Source organism: Erythrolamprus reginae, chromosome 1 (assembly GCF_031021105.1).
Source record: "Erythrolamprus reginae isolate rEryReg1 chromosome 1, rEryReg1.hap1, whole genome shotgun sequence".
In the NCBI taxonomy this organism is placed as follows: Eukaryota; Metazoa; Chordata; class Lepidosauria; order Squamata; family Dipsadidae; genus Erythrolamprus; species Erythrolamprus reginae.
In genome coordinates, this window is record NC_091950.1 from 373,772,480 (window position 1) to 373,791,138 (window position 18,659).

Genomic DNA, 18,659 nt, shown 5'->3' on the forward strand with positions numbered 1-18,659 from the left:
TGCGAAAGTCGAATTTCCGCGAAATAGAGATGCGGAAGTAAATACACCATTTTTGGCTATGGACAGTATCACAAGCCTTCCCTTAACACTTTAAACCCCTAAATTACCATTTTCCATTCCCTTAACAACCATTTACTCACCATTATTACTGGTACTCACCATTGAGTAAGACACTTAGTGATCCTGATATTTATAAACATAATTATTTATTAACAATAATTATTTTTTTTGTTATTTATTTGCAAAAATTATTAATTTGGCGATGACATATGACGTCATCGGGTGGGAAAAACCGTGGTATAGGGGAAAAAACGCAAAGTATTTTTTAATTAATATTTTTTGAAAAACCGTGGTATAGGCTATTCGCGAAGTTCGAACCCGCGAAAATCGAGGGAACACTGTACTTACTTTTACAATCCCACTATGTGGATAAAAACACAAAATAATAGGAGTAAAATCCTTATTCTTTTGAATATTCTCAGATCGTAAAGATCAAGAGCCAGTGTGGTCTGGTAGCTGAGGCACAAGGCTAGAAACCAGGAGACTATAAGCTCAAGTCCAGCCTTAGCAGAGTGACGTGGGACAATCACTTTCTCTCAATCCATGATGTCAGGTTCAGGCAACAAGCTGGACAGTCAATTTTGTTGCAACCAATGGATCAACACTTACCGTCTTTTTCTGAGTATGACTCACCTTTATACCACCCCCCCAAAAAAGAATGAAAACTTGGGTGCATCTTATACACCAAATTTAGCCAACCCAGCCACTCCCACCTTTGGTCTCTGCCTACCAGCAATTTACCTCCTTGCAGCAAACATTGCAGAGCCTGATTAGCAGAAGCAAGCCTCCCGGCACACATATGATTAAGCACAGGCAGGCTACCTGCTAGAACTCAAAGTGAAACTAGCTGCAAGAAGGCAAATTGCTGGGAGGCAGACTTCTGGCAATGATGGACTGCTGAATCTGGATGTAAGGAGGTAAGTCAATAACTATAAATGTCTATAAAATGTTCAAATTATTACTCTTATTTTATAATAAGACTGCTTCATTATTGTTCTAGACTTTACTTAACAAAATGAAGAAACCTTTTTCAATTAATGCTTGATCTGAAGAGGCCCAGTGCTATTGTATCTTCTTTTCAATAGCAGAGAATAGTTCCAGAAAGCCACGTCAATTTTAAAGATCTGTAAAAGTATAATCTGAAATATAACAGTGTCCTGTTTTAGTATTAAAATGAAGCAGCTTATAATTTGGAGGAATTGGTGTGACTACATTTAAGAAAACTTTCTAGCATTAACATACTGCCACAATGTACATTTCTCCAATTCTTTGCTATTTCTATGGGTCAGGCAGACATGTGCAGAAATACACAGTAAACAATGTATATTAGGCAAATTGCTGGGAGGCAGAGGTCTTTTTTTCCTTGTTTCCCTCCCCCAAAACTAAGATGGGTCTTATACTATGCTGTGTCTTGTATTCTGAAAAATACAGTAGTTGATCTGGGTGGGAAAAGGATCCTGCATTTGCCGAGATTGGGGAAAAGGAGGAAGAGGAGGAGGAGGAGGAAAAAGGAAAAGAAGAACAAGATTCTCAGATCTTCTGGTGCTATATGATTCAATATGAAAGAAAAAATGTTATTTCAAATATATATCTTTTCCTCTAATAACTCCTCTAATGTCACACATTCTTGTTTAGAAATACATTTTATATTTATTTTTTCCCAAAGTTTTTTTGTTCCAATATTCTTTGTTAAAAATGTAACATTGCTTTGAAATAAATCCACATACCACCAAGCTTGTACAGTTGTCAGCTTCTTTTTTGTTTCTTTTGATTAGCTTAGTAAAAGAAAGGTTGGTAGGTTTCTTTTTCATACTGGCCATGAAGAAAAAAGAAAGACAGTTTTGCTGTAGACAATATTAAGATACTAGATGCTAGTTGTGTAAGAAAGTTTAAAAGGGGTGGGAGAGACACCAAGGGAGCATTCAGGAAGATGTAGGTTCTTGAGGAAAAAATAACTAACACAAGTGTGTTTTGTGCTGCAGAGTGTAGCAAAACCAAAACCAAACCCCCCCCTCAACCTGCTTATATAAGCAAAAGAAATGTTGATTCAAATGCATTCTTTCTGCTTTGGATCTGACTCCAGTTCTGCTTTTTGTCAAGGGTTATTGTTCAGAGAAATGATAGGCTTTCTACTATTACAGTACTAACTTATTTTGCTATGAAATGAGTATTGAGTATTTTGCAACTGGCTACAGGTAGAAACATAGAAGACTGACGGCAGAAAAAGACCTCATGATCCATCTAGTCTGCCCTTATACTATTTTCTGTATTTTATCTAAGGATGGATATATGTTTATCCCAGGCATGTTTAAATTCAGTTACTGTGGATTTACCAACCACGTCTGCTGGAAGTTTGTTCCAAGGATCTACTACTCTTTCAGTAAAATATTTTCTCATGTTGCTTTTGATCTTTCCCCCAACTAACTTCAGATTGTGTCCCCTTGTTCTTGTGTTCACTTTCCTATTAAAAACACTTCCCTCCTGGACCTTATTTAACTCTTTAACATATTTAAATGTTTCGATCATGTCCCCCCTTTTCCTTCTGTCCTCCAGACTATACAGATTGAGTTCATTAAGTCTTTCCTGATACGTTTTATAAGACCTTCCACCATTCTTGTAGCCTGTCTTTGGACCCGTTCAATTTTGTCAATATCTTTTTGTAGGTGAGGTCTCCAGAACTGAACACAGTATTCCAAATGTAGTCTCACCACTGCTCTATATAGCGGGATCATAATCTCTCTCTTCCTGCTTGTTATACCTTTAGCTATGCAGCCAAGCATCCTACTTTCTTTCCCTACCGCCTGACTGTATTGTTCACCCATTTTGAGACTTTCAGAAATGACTACCCCTAAATCCTTCTCTTCTGAAGTTTTTGCTAACACAAAACTGCCAATAAAATACTCAGATTGAGGATTCCTTTTCCCCAAGTGCATTACTTTACATTTGGAAACATTAAACTGCAGTTTCCATTGCTGTGACCATTTATCTAGTAAAGCTAAATCATTTACCACAACAGCTATTTTGTAAATCAGCATTATCCCGTGGCATCACTTTGTTATGGTCTCAATTGTTTCATCACTTTGTTATGGTCTCAATTGTTTCTCTAAACTCCAAATTTGTTGATTGGGCCCAAAAGATTGGAGTCTTGTGGGTTAACCTGGGAGACCGGAAACTTTTGTGGCATGATTTTTTAAACTTATATTGTATTTATACTTGTTGTTAGCCGCTCAGAGTCTGTTTGGAGTGAGCGGCATATAAATGCAATAAATGAATGAATGAATAAATAAATGGACACCTCTAGGCAGAATTAAGTACAAATACAGAAAATGGAAGTAGTCCCCAACTTACAAGAGTTTGCTTAGTGAATATTAGAAGTGACAATGGCACTGAAAAAAGGGACTTATGCCCATTTTTCAGACTTATGACCATTGCAGCATCCTCATGGTTTACTTGACTCACATTTATGACAGTTGCAGTATCCCAGAGTCATGTGATCCCCTTTTGCAACCTTCCGACAAGCAAAGTAAATGAGGAAATCAGATTCACTTAACAACCGTGTTATTAATTTAACAGCTACAGTGATTCACTTAACCAATGTGGTAAGAAAATCTGTAAAATGGGGCAAAACTCACTTAACAAATTTCTCACCTAGCAAAATTAATTGTGGGCTCAATTGTGGTTGTTAAATTGAGCACTACCGGTATAAGGTTAGATGGGATTTCAGTCATTTTTTTTAAAAAACCCGAGGGATTCTAAAGAAGGGGTTGATTCATATGTTTTTTTTTTTTAATTACACAGATTCATAGTTTTCTGGCATCCCCCATTATTCTTCTTTTGTGTCCATTTCTGAATACAAATTTTAATGTGTTTAACAAGAATAGAGCTCAATGTAACAATGAAGTCATGTTAATGTAATCCCCCTCATCTTTTACATTTTAAGCTCCTCAACATTCCCTCCCACCCAACAGCACTGTTAAAGAGAACCAAGAATCTGCTTTTCAACTTTACAGTCTGCAGAACTTTCTGTTTATGGTCACAAGTACATCCTCATAGATTTCTGTTCTTTACTTCCTAATTTCTGAAATGTTTATTTTCTATACTAAAATACGGTATCTCAAAGGGTTTTTTTAAAGAGTGTTGAGTTTTGTGTCTAATGAGAGTTTTGTTCATCTCTAAAAATGTCTCCAGCTAATCTACTTACACCTACCACACATGCTACTTTGAATGAGAGTAGGCAGGGGGAGAGGAGAAAAGAATGGAAGAGTATAAGCACATTAGAGAAAGATGGCATTTCTCCAACTGCCTTTCCCAGCAGTATTTTCTTTTAACACGCTCAGATCCAGTGGATTTTAAAATATTTTAAAAATAACTTCTAAAAACCTCGGGATGAAATCCCCCTTTCCCTTCAAAATAATGCTGAAAATCATTTGGGTTAACCAAGATTGAAAATTGCATCTAAGTCAACCGCTCTAGTTTGTAACCGCACTAGCATTCACGTCCTTTGAATAATTTCCTGAAATTAAGGATAAGCGGTAGGGAAAGCAAGTAGGATGCTTGGCTGCATAGCTAGAGGTATAACAAGCAGGAAGAGGGAGATTATGATCCCGCTATATAGAATGCTGGTGAGACCACATTTGGAATACTGTGTTCAGTTCTGGAGACCTCACCTACAAAAAGATATTGACAAAATTGAACGGGTCCAAAGACGGGCTACAAAAATGGTGGAAGGTCTTAAGCATAAAACGTATAAGGAAAGACTTAATGAACTCAATCTGTATAGTCTGGAGGACAGAAGGAAAAGGGGGGACATGATCGAAACATTTAAATATATTAAAGGGTTAAATAAGGTTCAGGAGGGAAGTGTTTTTAATAGGAAAGTGAACACAAGAACAAGGGGACACAATCTGAAGTTAGTTGGGGGAAAGATCAAAAGCAACATGAGAAAATATTATTTTACTGAAAGAGTAGTAGATCCTTGGAACAAACTTCCAGCAGACGTGGTAGATAAATCCACAGTAACTGAATTTAAACATGCCTGGGATAAACATATATCCATCCTAAGATAAAATACAGAAAATAGTATAAGGGCAGACTAGATGGACCATGAGGTCTTTTTCTGCCGGCAGACTTCTATGTAACATCCTTTGGTGTAAGGAAAGATATCACAGTGGTGTTTTTTATATCCATTCCTCGGTATATTTAATGATACTCCACCTGGAAAATGACTGTACAAAATATAAGAATCATAATTTTCCAAAAAGACCAACTATATTTCTTAACCTATCAGTTTTCTTAAATATAGTCCTCGACTTATGACTACAATTGACTACCATTGACTAACTTTTTTGTTGTTAAGTGAGATTTGTTAAGTGAATTTTGCCCCACTTTATGACCTTTTTTTGCCTTAGTTGTTAAAGGAACCACTGCAGTTGATAAGTTAGTGACATATTTGTTAAGAGAATCTGGCTTCCCTATTGACTTTGCTTGTGAGAAGGTCGCAAAACCTCGGTACACAGCAACAGTCATAAATATCAACCATTTGCTAAACATCTGAATTTTGATCATATGATCATGGGGATATGGCAAAAATCATGCCTGTAAAAAATGGTCATTAGTCACTATTTTCAGTGCTGTTGTAGCTTTGAATGGTCACTAAATGAATTGTTGTAATTAATTGAGGACTACCTGTACAGATTAGATTAGATTAGATTATTGGATTTATATGCCGCCCCTCTCCATAGACTCAGGGCGGCTCACAACAACGGTAAAAAACAATACATAGTAACAAATCTAATATTTAGCAATCTAAATTACAGTTTTAGGTTAAAAAATCCAGAAGAAACCCCAATATATAAAAAACAAGCACACAATGGAATCATACACAGAAACTACATGGGCAAGGGGGAGATGTTTCAATTCCCCCATGCCTGACGGCAGAGATGGGTTTTAAGGAGTTTGCGAAAGGCAAGGATGGTGGGGGCAATCCTAATCTCTGGGGGGAGCTGGTTCCAGAGGGTCGGAGCCACCACAGAGAAGGCTCTTCCCCTGGGTCCCGCCAGATGACATTGTTTAGTCGACGGGACCCGGAGAAGGCTCACTCTGTGGGACCTAACTGGTCGCTGGGATTTGTGCGGTAGAAGGCGGTCCCGGAGATATTATGGTCCGATGCCATAGGTCATAACCAACACTTTGAATCGTGACCGGACACTGATCGGCAACCAGTGCAGACTGCGGAGTGTTGGAGTAACATGGGCATACTTAGAGAAGCCCATGATTGCTCTTGCAGCTGCATTCTGCACAATTTGAAGTTTCCGAACATTCTTCAAAGGTAGCCCCATGTAGAGAGCATTACAGTAGTCGAGCCTCGATGTGATGAGGGCATGAGTGACTGTGAGCAGTGACTCCCGATCCAGATAGGGCCGCAACTGGTGCACCAGGCGAACCTGGGCAAACGCCCCCCTCGCCACAGCTGAAAGATATTTCTCTAATGTGAGCTGTGGATCGAGGAGGATGCCCAAGTTGCGGACCCTCTCTGAGGGGGTCAGTAATTCCCCCCCCCCGGGTAATGGATGGACAGATGGAGTTGTCCTTGGTAGGCAAAACCCACAGCCACTCTTATCCGGGTATGCCAGCTCCTGGGGTGTGATAATATGTGATAGCTAACTAAAATACAATAGATTTTTGATAGTACTCTGACTCTGAATATTATTTAGACTTCATTTGTACATCAATCTCTGATCCACAGCTGACATGTTAATGTGTGGTCACAGGTAAAATTACTGGCTTGTAGCAAGCTTTAAAACTGAACTAAGTTTCTCTGTCATGAGACATTAATATTCACTCCTTATATTCTGGACAAGATGAGGAGAAAATGAAGGACTCGAAACAATAAATACCAGAAATACCAGGAACTGAAAAAGGGATATGAGGGGGAGGGGCAGACAAGAAAACTACATTGCAATTTAGTGGATCAGAAACTGATACAGCAGCCAAATAATAGTACTTAACTCTGCTATCATTTTTACCCAGAAAGTAGAGAACCTAGAATTTAGGAAATCTCTCCAAATAAAGAAAACTAAAAGGGGGAAAAATACAGGGAGACAAGAATCCTATGTAATGCCCTCCAGCTTTCTTAATTTGTCCATTTTCGGTTGTCAATGTCAGAGGAAAATGGTCCTGGAGAACTCCACCTCTCCAGGGGTGAAATCCAGGTGGTTCTGTAGTGGTAATTTTGAACAGTTCGGAGAACCAGTAAATACCACCTCTGGCTAGCTCCAGAATGGGGTGGGAATGGAAATTTTGCAACTTCCCCTGGAGTTGGGTGGGAATGGAGATTTTGAAGTATCCTTCCCCTGCCACGCCCACCAAGCCACGCCCACCAAGCTGCACCACACCCACCAAGCCATGCCCACTTAACTAGTAGTAAAAAAAATGGATTTCACCACTGTTCCTACTTCAAGGAATGTTTATATGTACTATAAGGGCCTTTTGTGTGACTTTTTCTCTGCTAGAAACCTCAAGCCCAAAAAAACTCACAGCAAAAACTCACAAGCAAACCAATGCATGCATTTAACTCCCTCTTTCCAACAGCTATAGCAACAAAGAATAATAAAAGGAAGCAAATGCTGCAATCTGCTTAAACATTAGAAAAAGATTTAGATTCGCCATGCAAACAGCCTTTTCCAAACCTAAGACGTCACCATCCATTTGCAATTCATAAGTTGCTTCACTTTCAATAGTTTTTTTCATTTGCTATGTTCTTCGCAAATGTAATTTGCTAAACTGACCCTTCCGTTCACAGAGAATTATTTGGAGAAAAATCTGGATGCATTTAATAAAAGGCATATGAACGATCTTGAAAGACAAATGCCAACATTTTAAAATAACATTGATGAATTAAAGCCAGTTGACAGTTGATTTCTTCCAGAGCAATATGTAGCATGGCTTGTTCATTCTCGGTATGTTGAACAAATTAGAAACCTGCCTTAGTCGATTTTGTAGGCAAGCACTGTATTCATGGATTATTTGTTAATTTCTAGTTTGTTTCCCTTGTTTTGTTTAGGTGGTCTTAACTCGAAATTCTGGAATTCCTGAAGATCTTTGGCAGAATATTAAAAACAAAGCAGAATAAGCCAGAAAACACAGAAGGATTAGGTTCTGTGGACATAATACCAAGTCAACAGTTTAATCGAAGTATGATTACTTCCCTAAAAAGTTAATAGTTTATCCACTGTCCAGTCATGTAAAAATGAGATTGCTACACTGTAGTTTAGTATAATAACCCAGTCAAGAAAACACAGTAAATTGAAATATATCAAATATTATCATCTGAACATTCTCTCCATTCATTGGCAACAGTGATATAAACATTCAGAGAAGTACCAAATAGTACAACATATAAAAAAGAACAATAAAATACAATACGCTAAGTTATGATTAGATGTAGTCAGGGAAGGACAAGAGGGAGGAAGGGAAATTAGAAAGGAAGGAGAGAGAGGGTGGAGAGAAGTAGGAAAGAGGGAGGGAGAAAGAAGGGAGAGGGAGAGAGGGAGGGAGAGGGAGGGGAGTAGCATGACATATAGAAGGAAAACAGGCAGGAGATAAAAGTACAAAAGGTGGAAATTTAGGATATTTGTTTATAACATTTTGAACTGAAATGTATAATTATGTATATTTTGATGATATTATTATTATTATTATTATTATTATTATTATTATTTAGATTTGTATGCCACCCCTCTCCGTAGACTTGGTATATTATGGTATATGAATAGATATTTATGTAAAACTGGTGAAAAAAATCTTAAAAAGAAAAATAAGAGGAATAATAACTAATAATTAAACTTGCATCTCACCCAACTCTCAAGGACTCTGAGCTAAATACTAAATCTAAGAAATCAAAGGCAGAATATATTTTTAAAAATAGATAAAACTTAGTACACTTTTCATCGAACCTCAACATTTCTGTATTAGCCAACTACTTTTTTCTTTCACAATGTTCACATATTGCTTCATTTATGGCTGCCTGTCCTTTCTGTGAATTTCATCGTGCGCATACAGCATAATGCTCTCAACTCCCATTCTGTTTGCATTTATTCAGCATCCATTCATTCTGAAACATACCGTACATCATGTTTTACCACAGGCTCATAAGTATCTCATCCCTATGGAATTTAACTTTAATATTTCTCTGGACATATCCAACTCTCATGTATTATACTCACAGATGTCTCAATGATATGGGGAAGAGCAAAAACAAACTACAGGCTGTTTTCTCCAATTCTGCCCATTTCTTGTACTCTTTCCACCAGAAGCTTGCCAATCACCTTCCAAGGCATATTTAAGAAACTAACCCCACTGTAATTATTGTATTCATTCTTGCTGCCTTTCCATTTGTACAGGGAACAATAATGGCATTCTTCAACTTCAACAGACTCAATGTTCTCATGCATTGAACAAATTTCATGGCTACCCTACAGGAAAACTACATCCTAGTTTTACAATTTCTTCAATTAAACCACCTGCACCTGTAGCTTTACCATTTTTCATAGCATTTAATCAGTATCTTCATGGCATTCAATTCAATTCTTTTTTTAAATATCACTCAGATTCCAAAACAGAGCTCTACAACACTCCTTCCAGCATTCCTTCCCTTCAATTTCCTCCAAAATTATGTACTCATCTTTATTTGTGTTTCCACTCATTCTGCAAGGGAGTCCTTGTTTATCCAGTCAATTTTTTCTTTCCATCAAAATCAGTATTTCCAATCAAAATCAACATTTTTCCATCAAGCAATTTTGCTTCTATCAAAATCACAGTGTAATATTAACTACGTATTCCTTGCTTTGACTATATTCTTGGAAAGTGTGTTTTGTTATATATTAGCCAACATACTTTGGTCATTTTTTTACAGCAAAATCACTCTATTAAGCATCCTTTTATATATTTCCAATTAGCATGATGTAACAATCTGTGACACTATTAAATTTTTTTTACCTTTTCCAGGCATTTTCTATGTTCCTTTATTCATTCTAAAATTAATCTAGTTTCTGAAAAATTTTCCACATTGGATTTTTACCTTGTCTTTCTGTAGTCCTTCTATTTTCACATTTTTCCCCATGCCCATTTTTCCCAACATTCACTCTTGACAATACTAAGAAATAATATGCCTCACATTCAGGAAAAACTCATGCTTTTATATTGTATAGTTTGCTCACTAATTCTCTAATTTTTCATGATTAAACTATCAAATCAATCATGATTTGGATTTATATTCATTCCTTTGTCATGTGCACATATTAATAGACCTGTGTTTAAGCCATATATTTAAAAGATAATAGTTTTTTAAGCAGATATCTACCAATGTTCATTCTCATTAATTTTTAGTCTTCATAGAGCTCAATCATGTTTCCTGTACTATTCTCATCTTACTATCAACTATCCATTAATTTCCATTAGCATTTGCTCAAAATATTAGGTGCTTTTCCCAAAAAATTGTCTCTATGTTTTTTCAATTATATTATTCACCTGAGCATAACATACAGCTTACACACTCTTTTGATTTCCCAGGTTCATATGCTTAGTTAACCTAGGTTATCTGCTAATGCTAATGCATATATTTTAGTTTTTCTTTCTAGATCTTGACTTTTCATAAATTCATAATTCCACTCAAAAGCAAACCATCTTAAATTATTACTCCTTTTCTTTCATTTCATTCATTAAGTTACACTTTTCAAATATTACCTTAGCTTTGAAGTGGTCACAAAACTGTAGTTTTTACACATTTATCATAATATAAAGTATTTCCCCATGCAATTTTTCTTATATCTGTTAATAGTGGTAGTTTTGATATTGCTTTTGCAAATACAGTACATGGTAACTTTACCATAAGGATTTGGTGCACTTTTTATCCTGGAAAAAATTGTACCATGAAATGCAAAAATATGCTAAAATGTGAAAGATAATTGTGCTATAGCTTACTGTTGGAGATATAAAATTGGATAACTTTATGTTAAAGTGACAATTGAACAAACTTATCAACATTCCTACAAACAATATATACTGTTTTCTATGTTAAGTTAAAAAAGTAGTTTGAAATTTCCACACATGTTCATCTGTCTTTCTATAAAAGAATTTTAGAGTAATGTTTTGGAACCTTCGCTAGTAATAGTGATTAAGTATTATTCTACATCCAATGATATTTTTGAGTAGCTATGAGCTACAGACAAAAAATGGAATTTCATTAGGTCCTCATTTTGAAAGCAAACATAACCCACCCAGTCTTAACTATGCCTAGTAGAACATAATTATCCTAACAATTCAACATTGCTCCAAATGACGGGTTGCAGTTTTCAGCTTTATATATTAATGCCTTTGTACTGTGAGAGATTTTATTTTTTTTAAAATTAAAAAAACGCTGATTAATACAGGGCTAATGACATGGAAAACTCACATAGATCATAAATGACCAGCTCTATCCATCCATAATTCTGGATCATTCCACAGCAAGAAAATGCCCATGTTGAATAAAAAACTCAGGAAAATCTCCAAACTGTCTAGATGAAGGATTGGATGGCAAGATTCTGGGAAATTACAGCACTATATAATGCCAGATTGGATTAACAATACTGTATTACATATTTTGTGAGCAACTTCAAAACAATTGACCGTTCCACACAAGTTCCTTCCATTCATGTTCCCAAATTTGTATTACTCTACATACTTATGTATATACCACAATATAAAGAGGATTTCTTACTACATCTCCGTCCTCTGCATTTTCATTCTCAATATAACTCTTTCCTCTTCTGAGTTCCTCTGCAAAAGTATAAATAATGATTCCAATCCTGAGCTTTTAGAGAGGAGAAACTGGGGAAGGTAAAGAAGAGGTGGAAGTATGTGTTTTCATGTTATGCAAGGATGGATACAGATGTTTTCCTCCATGGTCATCTCAAAAGGCCACTTAATTTAATTTATTTGACTTCTATGCCGCCCCTATCCCATAGGACTAACATTGGCTTTGTCTCAGGACTGCAGAAAAGATTGTCTTCTCTAGAAAAGAAATGACACTCCCTACTTTTTCTTGATCTTCTTTTTCTCCTGTTTCTAAGCAACCTGAAGTGCTCCAATATATCTGTATTTCAAATATCACAGTTTGTGTTAATTCAAGCACTGAAATAGCACCTGATGAAACAAAACAAACAAATATAATTTGATCGCCAAAGACTGGACAGAAAGGCCCAACAAAGCAAGAAAAGGCTCATTTACCAACCACAATACAAAGAAATCTGTTCTCATGTACAATTCAAAGCAACCTAGCATTGTATCTTTCAACAACAACAAGAAAGAGAGCACATTGTAAGAGGTCAGCTGCTTAGGCATCAGCTTAGTGGTAAACAATGTCTTCAATCTTCTCCAAAAGCAGACCCAGTTCTCAAGCTTGGCTTTCTTCTCTGATAGCATCTAGGTTTCCTGTGATCCCAATATATTTGGAGGATATCAGTGTAGGGAAGTCTCCTATTGTTTCAAATATTGGGACAAGGCAGTAAGCATACAAGATATATGTTGTTACATGTGTTTGTTATTTCACCAAGTATAGACCACTGTAAACTGTTCACTCAAACTACAGCAATGAGGCTCAAACACATACTTTCCAGATCCATTAATGAAAGCACAAATTATAAACACGACTAAATAATATTCAAATATTTATAAAGAACATGCTTGTAAATAAATTGCCTGTCCAAAACTGAGCTAAATTAATCTACCCAAATGACCTCACATTTTTCCCAGAAGCTTGAGAAGTTTAAAGAAGCTGGAACAGTATTGAATAACAAAGCTTTTAGATGGATATTTTTGGGGGGTTTTCCTACTTTTCATGACTTTAATTCTCTTAACAAAGACAGTAACAAACCAAGCAATAAGAAAATAAGAAAAAGTATTTATTTCCTTTGTAAAAAAAAAGGAAACTGCAAAACAGGACACACTGGCTGAAAAGCAAGTCAAAGTATAACAATTCACACTGCTATTACAAGCAGGATTCCAAGTCCTGATTTCTTTTGCTTAGAGACAGTTGTCATCAGTTACCATGGAATGACACAGAGCCCATGGATACACAAACCCTTTCACCAGCAGTGTGCCTTAGTAGCCTACCCTCTTCTGCATTTAGATGAGCACTTGTTTACCCATTTACCCTTTCTCACTCATCTCCATTTCAGCAAATTAATTTTATTATTACTATTACTATTACTATTATCCCATTGTATCACAGCGGCCAGTTGTTTTGCCATATTTGGCACTGACATGGGTCTAGGACGTCATGTTGTTGAATTGTCTTAAGTTTTAATTAGGATTTTAGAAATTAGTTTTTTTTCTTGACTTCTTTTTATTGTTGCTGTTATTTGTAATTTTATACTGTTGTAAACTGCCCTGAGTCCTTTGGGATTGGGCGGCATAGAAGTCAAATTAATTAATTAATTAAATAAATAAATAAATAAATAAATAAAAGTGTATTTTCAAAGTGTACGTGCAGAACCAAGCAATACTGTTGTTGTTGTTATTTCTTTTATTCATTAAACATGAAACTCAGTCAACTGGACATTTAAAAATGAATCACAAATATCACTGACTGGTGCTAATAGTCAATACAGGTTGCTGTCAGCATCCTAGATATCAACCAAGTATCTTCTTAAAATGTACAATGTTCCAAGTAGTGCAGTTTGATTATGATGATGATGATGATTATTATTATTATTATTAAAAACGTTATTTGATACTTGTTTCCGCAAAAAAGAATAGTTAATACCAAACAATGTGGAAGGAAGAAAATTCTTCTGTGTATCATTAAAGATAGCCTACTTGCATATACCTGTCCAAGGGAAACACAGGAGTCCACTTTTCTAACAGATTTATACAGGCTACTTCCTCTATGGTCAGGTGCACCTTGTCCAGTTTGCAACCCTCTTGCAACGAATATAGTACAGCCAGGGACAACTCAAGCAGACTTGCAGCTATACTTTAATATAATCAAATAATGCTAATTATCCAAATGAATCCGTAACGTGTGTAGAGCTGATCTCAGAACAGCCATAACAGTTGCTGTCTCTCAAGCTAATGGCCAAGCAACCTGACAAGAACTCCAAACACCCTAGTCCCCTAATGCAGACTCAGGTGTGTCTAAAGCATTTAATGTTAATAGATACTCAGGAAAATTTCATTCTGCTAAAACCTCATTGGAGAAAGCCAATATATAGATGTCATGTTTTCTCTCTCTGTCAAATTGAACCAATTAACATTTATGAAAACATTTTCTCTTGTAAGCAGCCAACTTTATTGACATCAGGGCCTTCTTCATATCAATAAGGAAGCACAAGGAAGTGGACTAAATCCTGGTAAGTAATACGAAAATAGAATATGCTGGGCAAAATTAACTATATGAACACACGAGTATTATGCAGTGATATCATCTACCCCCACTCTACATAATTTACACTGATGTTTATTAGCAGCAACCTTGGGCAAGAATACTATTGTCTCACATGAAAGTTAGGAGAAGCCCATTTAAAGCAGATTATTGCAGCATCATAAGGAAAATGGAATAGAATTAAGGGTCAATACTGAATATAAGAGATATTTTCAAAATGCCTCTTATTCAAATCAAGGTTTTTGTACCCTAATCCTTAGAATGTTACTGTCTGTTACCAGACGTTTTGGACAGCTGCTCTGACAAAGAGTTGAGAATGAGAAACCAAGCTCCCATGGACTATATCACCAAAGCCCAACTGCTCATCCACACTGTTGTTTTTGTCTTTAAAACAATTCTGGGCCAAATATCCCCCACTCAGTCTATTTAGAGTTTAGGATTCTCTCACATTTCATTGGAATCCAAGGCAGGAATCCATAAACTCTCTTTCAAGACAAAACAACTGATTAAAAATACCCAAACTCTTTCACATCTCACATAAGCAACAAAGATGATTAGGGGACTGGAGGCTAAAACATACAAAGAACGGTTGCAGGAACATGGCTAGTTTAATGAAAAGAAGGACCAGGGGGGACATGATGGCAGTATTCCAGTATCTCAGGGGTTGCCACAAAGAAGGAGTCAACCTATTCTCCAAAGCACCTGAGGGTAGAACAAGAAGCAATGGGTGGAAACTAAGCAAGGAGAGAAGTAACTCAGAACTAAATAGAAATTTCCTGACAGAACAATTAATCAGTAGAACAACTTGCCTCCATAGGTTGTAAATGGAAGTTTTTAAGAATAGATTGGATAACCATTTGTCTGAAATGGTGTAGGGTTTCCTGCCTAAGCAGGGGATTGGACTAGAAGACCTCCAAGGTCCCTTCCAACTCTGTAATTCTATTTGCTCTGGAACAACTTCCATGTGGGCTAACAACGCGATAAATGTTATGCACCATTGTTTCTCTTGCACTCTTTCCACTTTTGTCAATGGAAATGATGTTGAACAAACAGTGGGGATAATATTCATCATGTTGAGTTATTCCACACGGTATTGTCCCACGGCAAGTTGTCCCTTGGTGAAATGGAACAGCTTGCCTCCAGAAGTTGTGAATGCCCAACACTGGACGTTTTTAAGCAGATGTTGGATAACCATCTGTCTGAAGCAGTGTAGGGTTTCCTGCCTAAGCAGGGGGTTGGACTAGGAGACCTCCAAAGTCCCTTCCAACTCTGCTGTTGTTGTTGTTATTATAAACATAGAGATTGACGGCAGAAAAAGACCTCATGGTCCATCTAGTCTGCCCTTATACTATTTCCTGTATTTTATCTTAGGGTGGACATATGTTTATCCCAGACATGTTTAAATTCAGTTACTGCAGATTTACCAACCATGTCTGCTGGAAGTTTGTTCCAAGCATCTACTACGCTTACAGTAAAACATTTTCTCATGTTGCTTCTGATCTTTCTCCCAACTCACCTCAGATTGTACCCCCTTGTTCTTGTGTTCACTTTCCTATTAAAAACACTTCCCTCCTGAACCTTATTTAACCCTTAGCATATTTAAATGGTTTGATCATGTCCCCCCCTTCCCTTCTGTCCTCCAGACTGGAATTCCCATATGGTGGCTCTTCCCAGATAATGTTCAACTTGCACTTAGAAACATAGAAACATAGAAGATTGATGGCAGAAAAAGACCTCATGGTCCATCTAGTCTGCCCTTATACTCTTTCCTTTATTTTATCTTAGGATGGATATATGTTTATCCCAGGCATGTTTAAATTCAGTTACTGTAGATTTACCACCCATGCCTGCTGGAAGTTTGTTCCGAGGATCTATAGAAGGGGAGAGCCTAGCATTGTATAAAAGGCACTAAGCTCTGGAAAAGGCCACCACAAACCAGGCTGCTCTCCTCCTACATAGACATAGCGACCCATCCCTACCCAAACTTCCTGAAGAACCTTCCCAAAAAAATAAATAAATCAGAAAGCAGCTTCAGCTTTCCATTGGGCAGGTACAACGTGCAGCACATACAACGTGATGCAGGGTGATGGTGGTGGTGGGTTGTGCGTGTGCGTGAAAGGAAAAGCCCTCAAGGTGTGTCGCCCAGAGTTCACACCTAAAATCCCCCCCTCCCGATCCGTATCTGCCGCCATCTCTGCTTCCCACCTATCCCACGGAGATCCCAGGTGATGCCCTCCCCATTGGCCCCTCCACCCGCCTTTCCGGCACCCCCGTTATGTCAGCGCCGCACCGCGCCACGCCTCCGTAGCATGTTCATCCCTCCGTAAAGCCCGACACACGGCCCGGCTGCTCCTCCGCATCCGTCCCCCTGCCGCGCATCCCTCCCTTTCCCTGATGCGAGGATTACCACCACCACCACCACCACCGCCGGATCCCGCCCATCTTACCTGGGCACGCAGCTGGGCGCGGAGCGATCGATTTCCCAGGTGGCGAAGAGGTTCATGGGCACCGGGACCGGCCCGAGCCCCCCAGAGACCCCCGACGCCGCCGCGCAAGTGCCCATCGGGGGGAAAGCATTCCCGGCCGCCCCCCCGGGCCCTGACCCGGACCCCAGCGAGCCCGCTGTCGCTGCCGCCGCCGCCATCGCCACCGCCGCTACCCTGGAGCCTAAAACTGGGTGCGGTGGGAGGGAAGGCAGAGGGGCGGCCGGAACCCTCGGCCCAGCCCCGATCCCCTCCACACACAGCGCGAAGGGGGCGGGGCCTCTAAGGAGGCAGCCAATCAAGGACGGCGGAGGCAAACCTTGTCGCGCCTGGTTGGCCAACCAGCGTGGAGGGGAGAAACTGTTTCCACAGCATCAGCCAATTCCGACGCGAGGGGGCCGGCTTTGAAAAGGGGAAGGATTGAGGAGGCGTGGCCTGGGGGGAAAGAAGAGTTGAAATAGGGTGGGGAAACGGACTTCTAAGGATTGGAAAGAACTTGAGTGACGCGTAGTTTATCCAATAAAGGAAGAGACTACTAAAAAAAAAAAGCCTTCTTCATGTTTCTGTCTCTGTTGTAACTGTGTTGTCTAGGTTTTTTTTTAAATAGTGTTGATGGGTAATGTGGGATTTTCAGTTCAATAAACAAACGTGTATGGAATCCGTTAAGTGGCTGAGAACAACAAATTGTCACAAATTGTACATGGGAAGGGCAATTGAGATGCTGCTGGACCAAAATTTGCTCATGATCTCCAAAGATGTGGAGGGAAATTCCTCATTGTTAAAGAAATGACTGACAAACGAACCCCCACCCTTATCCAACGGGGGCACGGGGGCTACAGCTGGAGATGAGATTTAGGGCTCTATTATTTAGCAGATCTCTAAATATCCTTTCAGGGAATGGGCAAATGAAACCAGGACCAGTACTAATGAAGGCTATCTAAGCAGGGTTTGTCAATCACAACTGCTTTAAGATGTACCCACTTCAATTCCCAGAATGCTAGCTAGGGGCTGCAGATGATAGATAGATAGATAGATAGATAGATAGATAGATAGATAGACAGACAGACAGACAGACAGACAGACAGACAGACAGACAGACAGACAGACAGACAGACAAAACTTTTACTGCCACATTCTGGGTGTGGCTTATTTTGTGGGTGTGGCTTAATGGTGATGTGGCTGGGTAGGAGTGGCTTGCCGACCATGTGATCAGGTGGGAGTGGCTTGAACGATCATCATCATTCAAGTGAACTGTTAAGTCCTCGCCTTACAACCTTACTAGTGTCGCTTGCTGGGGTGACAATTTGCTTTGCGTTTCCCATGTCTCCTTCCTGGGTCGCCCCCCCCCCCCGCCTCAGGCTGGGTACCTAGGCGAACAGGTGCTGCCAGAAGCATCATCATCATCATCATCATCATCAATTTATTAGATTTGTATGCCGCCCCTCTCCGCAGACTCTGGCCAGCTCACAGCAACAATAATAACAATATAACAAATCTAATATTTAAAAACATCTAAAACCCATCATTAAAAACATACAACATACTATACATAAACTATCTAAGCCTGGGGGTATCTCAATCTCTGGGGGGAGTTGATTTCAGAGGGCCAGGGCCGCTACAGAGAATAAATGCTGCCAGCACCACTTTCACCCACGCCTTCTTCTTGCACCTCAGGTGGGGTGGAGGGGAGCCGG

General features: G+C 38.7%; 1 protein-coding gene across 5 annotated transcripts in view; it reads right to left on the bottom strand.

The window, feature by feature from the left end:
• Positions 1-17,211, bottom strand: part of LOC139157630 (phosphofurin acidic cluster sorting protein 1-like) — a 249,688-nt gene extending 232,477 nt beyond the window's left edge. For all 5 annotated transcript variants that reach the window (XR_011557518.1, XR_011557517.1, XM_070734609.1 and 2 more), the window contains exon 1: positions 16,930-17,211. Coding sequence is in view for 3 of the 5 variants with exons in the window: in XM_070734609.1 (XP_070590710.1) it covers positions 16,930-17,126 (197 nt within the window). In the remaining 2 variants the exon portion in view is untranslated. The remainder of the gene's footprint in view (positions 1-16,929) is intronic.
• Positions 17,212-18,659: the final 1,448 nt, after the last annotated feature.